Below are 6,826 nucleotides of genomic sequence, written 5' to 3' on the forward strand. Positions count from 1 at the left end.
CCTCACCTCCCTAGGCAGCTGTGCCAGTGCATCACTGCTTTTTCTGAGAACAAATGTTTCCTTATCTCCAACCTGAACCTCCCCTGGAGCAATGTGAGGCCATCACCTCTCATCCTATTTCTACTAAATGGAGCAACTTCAGGGAGTTGTGGAAAGAGAGCAGCTCTCCCCTGAGCTTCCAATTCTCTAGTATGAACCATCCCCTTCCCATAAGACTCATGCTCCAGACTCTTCACAGCTTGGTTTCCAGGCTCTCAGCTCAGCCTGTCTCTGCTAATTGCTAATGAGCTGCTGACACCTGATGGGCAGCTCTGGGAGCACTGTAGCTCAGCACTTAGATGAATTTTTCCCCTCTCTCCCTCTGGGCTGTGCTGCCTGAGCAGAGCAGGCACTGAACCAGCTCCTCACAGGAGTAGCGGTGATGGAGCCCATATGGTGTGGGATCAAACAGGAGCATTTGTTATGTGTGCTTAAGGTTTATGGAGCATCTCAGGCTTATGGAGGGTGAAAGGGGCAGTGCTTGGGTGTGTGTTACCAGCTGCATGCCCTCAGCATGTGTTATATATATTATATATGTTATATATGTTATATATGTGTTCTATAAGGGGCTTGGGGGATCTTAGGCGTTTCCCATACAATTTGATCTCAGTTATTAGGGGAGAGAATTGGACGTGCTGTTATTTTCTGCACCTCAGGAGGGGACAGCAGCTCCTTGTGTCGTTGTTTTCCTCAGCAGGTTGTTCTCTCTTCCCCACCCCACCCTCAGACAAGGGTCAGTGCACACTGGCTAATCTCTCATGTTTTTAATAGAGCTGCTGTAGCGTTTAGTGCACGTTTCCATTTTGTGCAAAAGACTGAAGTGCCAACGCAGTGCGGTGTTGGGCAGAATGGGTGCGTGTCCATCTTAAAGGCTTCTGAAATGAGAGCATTCCCTGTGCAAGCTGACACGGAACAGCTTTTTTGAACGCCTTGTGCGTGGCATTTAGTCACATTTTTGTAAGTGTTGTTCTTCATGCTCAGCACTTCTTCCCTTCTCCCACAGGCTGGGGATGGGAGCTGACAAATGCTTATCAGTACTTACACTGAGGCTGCTAATTTATCTCATGCAAGTTTGGCCGAGGGCAGAACCTCCACATTGCCCATGATGGATGTGCTGTGCTGTGCAGTGATTTCCTCCTGTCTGCAGTGCTCCGGACGCTGGCAGTAAAATCCCTTCCCAGCAGGGCAGATGGTCTTGTTGCAAGAATTTGATGAGGAAATCAATGGGGAAAAGGTTGAGCAGCATTCTGGTGCTGTGAATGATTTTCATTCCAGTACCTCCAGGCGGGGAGGCACTGAGTGCTGTGGGTTACCCCATCCCATCCCAAAGGGATGAAGGCACATGAATCCCAGCCCTGTGTTATATGGGCACCTGGACAAGACCTTGGACAGAGAGTTGGGGGCTGCTGTTGACCAAAGCCATCCCTGAATGGGGAGGGCTCTGAAGTAAAGAGCTCTGTTGCCTCCATAGGGTTTGATAGTGATTCAGGAGGTGAAGTCGTGAAGAGCTTTTTGGGTGCAGATAGCAGGTAGTGTTTTCATCTGTTTGTGTGTGCTTGCAAGTGCAGCAGAGCTGAGCTCCGGCTCATGCAAGCAGTTTTCATTAAGAAATAATAAAAGAATAAAAAGCTGTTTCACGTGCTGATAAGGAGTCTGTTGGCTTTTATGTTTTGCAGCAGTTTAAGCCATACTCAAAGCCATTTATCTTTTTCAAGGGCTGGCTACAGAGGATATGAAAAATGCAGCAGGCTGCACGTATGTAATTAAACTTTTGGCAGAGTCTTTGCCCTGCAGCTTTATGAAGAAATTCAATAATGATAAATTGAGGAGAATATATAGAGGAGTTTTTGTGAGCAGGACTCAAAGTAATGCATGTGGCACAGATAATTATTTGCTATATAATTGTCTTGGCAGCATCCTTGTGAGCAGCCCGTCTGATCACAGCAGCTATTCCCTGAAAGCCGCCCCCTGCTCCACTCTTAGCACTGCTCCAATTTGCTCTTGAGGCTCTTCCAGCCCTGTTTAGCTTTTGCTGTTGTTTTGTTCCCTGCCCTGTGCCCTGGTTGGAGCTCTGGCTGCTGTTGTGTGTTGCAGTGCTGTGTCTCTGCTGCTGTTACTCCTTTATTCCCCAGTTTTCCCCAGCCAAGCAGTTTTCCCCCCTTCGTAGCCCTGCTGCTACATGTGAGTAGGGAATGATGCTCTGGTTGTCTCCCTGGTGGGGATGCTGCTGCTTTTCCTTCTGCTAAGGCACAGATAATTTACATGAGAGTCATTTTGCTGTTCAAATCACGAATCTAAATTGCCCTCTGTGCTTCTGCAGAAGCTGTGTCTGCTCTGTTTATTCCCATAAACTGCCCTCGTGCTGCTGTGCTCTGTGGGACTCGTTACAGGTGTAGTTCTATTGCACTTTGGGCTGCTTCCTCCCTACTCCTGCAATCCTGGAGGTAATAGTGCATGAAAAAGAGCCAGAAGGGAGATGGGAGAAGCGTATTTACAAGCAGAGGAGGTGCCAAAGCGAAGCTGCTTTGTTCAGACCCCAGAAGTTATATTTTAGAAATGCTGATGACATTTGTTTTATCACTTCTGCTAAGTGCCAAGTGAAAGCAGCTGGAAGGCTTTGATTCTGGTCTCGTTCTGTACAAGCTTTGTTACAGCACTGCCCAGTGCTTGTTCCTCCCTTCGCAGCCCTCCCTGGGGTTTGAATAGAGCTGGTGGTCATTGTGCTGCTGGGAGCAGAGCTCCGGGAACCCGGCACCCCCAGAGACATTAACAGATGGCAGCAACAAATCTCGCTGGGTGTTTTTCCTTCTCTCTACATTCTCCTTCTGAGAGGAAAGGTGGGAGGTGTCCACCTCCTGTCTCATCCTGCTGACCCACATCTGTCTTTCTGTCCCCTCAGATAAGGCTGAGAACGGGGAGCCCTACCAGCGAAGGAGAGGTGCGGGGACCCCCCTGCCTGACAGCCCCCCAGCATTCCCCCTGGCCAGGGATGCTGCCCTGACAGCCAGCAGCAGCAGCTGGAGGCGGATCCTGCTGATGATCCTTGCTATAACCATCCACAACATCCCAGGTAAGGCCCAGCTGTCTGCCCGGCCATCCATCAATCTGCCTATCCCTCTGTCTGTCCATCCCTGTACCCTTCCTGAAGCTGATGCTGAGCAGGACACAGCCCAGGAGGATTTTCTGGGGCTGCCTTCTCTTCTCCCTTCCTCCTTTTCACTGCTGCTTGCAGATGGCACCTGCCTAGTGGGATCTGTCACACTGCATTGCGCTGTTTGCATGGGGCTGAACCGATGGAAGTTTTTGGCAGCAAAACCTCATGCAGGGAGGGGAAATTGCAGGCTCACTGGTGTGTCTTTAACATCTGCAGCCTCACTTTGTTGCCAGCCTGTCGTGGGCAAAAATTGTAAATCTGAGAGGAGACTGAGAAAGATGGCCCTGTAAAGACAATGGGATTCTGGTCTCTTGTTATTCCTTTTTTGGTCTGTGTACAACAAGAGATGCATTTTAAAGCAATTCTTCTCTGCAGGAACAAGTACAGTGATGACTTTCTTATTCAAGGGATGGAGTGTGCCAATAGATGGGAAACCGCAGGGCCAAGAATCTTGGACTGCATTGTTCCAGGAGCTGGGCTTTGAGGGTACCAGAAATGATGCGAGATGAGAGAAAGTGCTAACAGCTGAAGGCACTCATCTGCTTTGCAGATCTTAGTGATGTTGAAAGTAATGTAAGGCGGTTTTCCTGACTTTCTCTCCCATCTTTCCTCTTCTGCTCCTTCCCGTCTGTTCCTTCCCCTTTCTTTCTCCATCCCTAGCTTCCTTTCTATCTCTCAGGCTGTTGCCTGAATGAAGGCGAGGGGTTTAAGAAATGGCTTTTCTGCATAACTGGAACTGTAAGCATGGGGAGGATGGTGAGTGCCCTTTAGAGAGCTGTGGTGTGAGCACGGGGCTTGTGGCCATGCAGCTGCTATGAGTGCAATGGCCACCTCATCCTATAGCTGCAGGCACTGGTCCCAGGGCTGCTCCTGTTTGTAGCCCGCAGGGTGCACAGTCTCTTTACAAATTCCCAGCCCTGCTGTGCACTTGCAGGAGAGGAGCAGAGAGCTTTGAATTAGCCACGTGTGTACACAGAAAGGAGGAAGCTTTTGCTCGGAGTGAGCGGAGTGAGCGGTAATTGGATTGCATTCTGCAAATGAAGTGCCAGGGAGCCTGGAGTGAGGAGCTGGGTTGTGTGAGCAGCTCACTGCCTCGGGCTGTGTTGGTGGGGGATTCCTTTCACTGTCATTGCAAAAAGCAAGTTTTGTAGAGGAACGAACAAAGCAACACCCACAGGACTGAGTTAATGACTGCGCGCCCCAGGTTGCTGTAGAGACGCAGATCCAACATTTCATTGCTTCAGCAAGAGCACAAAGCCACCTTTGGGCAGCTGTGAGAGCTCAGACGTTTTGCATCTTAAAGGTCACAATATTAAAGCTTAATATTTGGGGAGCTGTGCCAGTGGGGGCCCTGAACCCAGCCTGTTGCTTGCTGCTGCTTTATGTCCAGCCCATGAATTGGGGCTCAGTGCGGTGAAGTCAGGCTCGTGGTCTCTGGACATTCGGCAGGATGCTGCTGGGTTTTGTTTTCCCCAGAGCTCTTCTGTTTTATCATCCCAGTGCCTGGTGGCACACCCAGATCTGCTGAGCTCTCCGCCTGCTGCACAGGGTTTGGAAACACTGTAATGCTCTACCTCAATTATCATCCCTGCCGGCGGAAAGGCTGACACTGTAATTAGTGCAGACTCCTGCAGTGGAATGACACTGTGCTTAATGCTGTGCTGGAGGAGGAGCACGGAGGGCGTGGGGCTGAGCTGCTCTGTGCAAGCTGAAAAGCTGGGATGCCCCAGAAGCCGAGATGCTGATGGTTGGCAGCATCGCTCCCAGGGCTTGCCATCCTTCCCTGCTCTATTTGAAGCACGTCCATGGGCTGGGTACTGCAGGGAAGTGAATGCAATTGGGAAGGGGCTGCTTGCAGCCACTGCTGGAGCTCTGTTCTGGCCTCCTATGGGCTAAGAACTTAAAGGCCAGAAGGGAGAACAGGAGCACCGGGGCTTTGCAGCTGTGATATTTGCACCTTAGCTCCGGGCAGCAGCTGTTCTCTTTCGCCTCTGGCCCAGCAGCACTTTGCCAGAGCGGAACCAGAGGTAGGGCTGGGGGGCAGAGCTGAGCCTGCTGCTCCACAGCCTTTTGCTCTGACTGCCAGCAGAGTGCTAGGCTTGTTTACTCTGAGCCCTGCTCGGGGATGAGCACGTTTCAGCCTTGGCAGTGTGTCTATCTTTCCTTCCAGGCTTGTTGCTGTGTGTGCTGAGATAATTGAATGTAGGGACCGTCCTCCTAAATTTGCTGTGTTCTGCAGGCAAGAAAAGCTTTGCTAATTCCTTCCAAAGCTGGGGCTGGCAATGTAAAGAATAAATTGATAATGACAGGAGATGCCGAACAGCAGAACATCCCCACTAATTAATATTCATATATGCCGGCTTTAGTAGAACATTAATTATGTATTTAATCAAGCCCTGTTTATTCTGCTTCATCTTTGTACCTTGGGTGGTTGTTATGCTGAAGACTTGAAATTAATTAAAATGTTACTGGTGTATCACAAATAACAATTAGCGAGGTGTGAGCTTAAACTCCTTCCTCTGTGCACACATCCCTGAGGGAGGAGGGAACGGTGTGGGATGGAGCTGTGAGTCTGGCATGGGCTCCCTGCTTTGCTCTGTGCTGCCCAGTTGCAGACACACCATTCAATGGCAGGTATTTGGGACTGCAGGTTTTTGGGATGGCTGTTCCAGCTGGCTCTGCTGGCTGCACTCTCTTCTCCTTCCTGCAACCCCTGCTGTGTGCAGGCACTAAGAACAGTGTGCACTGATGCTTGCATCTTGTGCTGGTCTTGGGGTGCCGCGGGGGTCCCTGCAGCCCACACCAGGGGATGCTTCCAGCCAGGGTGATGTTGCCAAGGAAACCCAGCCTGAATTTTCCTTATGTTTCTACGATGCTGTGGGGCTGGAGGGGCTGCAGGCACTGCGCTGAGGGACCCAGAGGAGCCCACTTAGTCCCAGCCCCATTGCCCCATCACTTCTGCAGTAAGATACCCCGTGTTTCTGTGTGTGGCCCTATTGCTCTGTGTTTGCTCCCTGGTAAGATTTCTGCACTATTTCTGCCTCAGGTGTCCGAGTGAAGTGGGGGTGAGAGGGAGAAAGCCAGTAGGAGGTGGTGGTGGTGGTGGTGGTGGAAGCATCCACGGTGTGCCCTAAACCCAAAGGGCTCCACACAGAGCCTTTTCTCCATTTCCCATTCCCAGAAGCTGACCAACGTGCTGCACTGCTCTTGTTTTTCCCTGAGAAGGAACAAAGCAAGCACAGAAGTGTGAGGATCAGTAAAGTGTGTGGGCTAAATATGGAACAAAGTCATCCTTGGCTGTGAAGCACCGAGGAGAGGAGGGAGGAGTCTTGCAGTGACAAAGTGAAGCACCACTATGGGCAAGAGAGGAAAGATCTGAAATGAAGAAACTTTCAGCTGGTGACATCTATAAGGGCAAAGGACACTGCTTTCTTTCTTGTTTCTCACAGCCTTAACCATTCTGTATGCCTCTTAATGTGTCACCTGTATGGTCATCTGGGGTGAGGTGCTCTGCTGAGGGGCATTTTGCTGTGCCACCTGCACTGATGCTCACTGTGCTTCAAGCAGAGCACGAGGACAGGAGCTGAGTGCTGTGCTGCTCAGTGCTGTGCTGCTCAGTGCTGTGCTGCTCAG

General features: G+C 50.6%; 1 protein-coding gene across 1 annotated transcript in view; it reads left to right on the top strand.

Annotated features, from left to right (window-relative positions):
- SLC39A11 (solute carrier family 39 member 11) overlaps positions 1 to 6,826 on the top strand; it is a 60,051-nt gene that overhangs the window by 34,807 nt on the left and 18,418 nt on the right. The window contains exon 6 of the mRNA XM_042832800.1: positions 2,939 to 3,109. Within this exon, the coding sequence (XP_042688734.1) occupies positions 2,939 to 3,109 (171 nt within the window). The remainder of the gene's footprint in view (positions 1 to 2,938; positions 3,110 to 6,826) is intronic.

Source organism: Centrocercus urophasianus, unplaced genomic scaffold (assembly GCF_019232065.1).
Source record: "Centrocercus urophasianus isolate 14NV4802_14NV808 unplaced genomic scaffold, USGS_Curo_1.0 seq_40, whole genome shotgun sequence".
NCBI classification, from domain to species: Eukaryota; Metazoa; Chordata; class Aves; order Galliformes; family Phasianidae; genus Centrocercus; species Centrocercus urophasianus.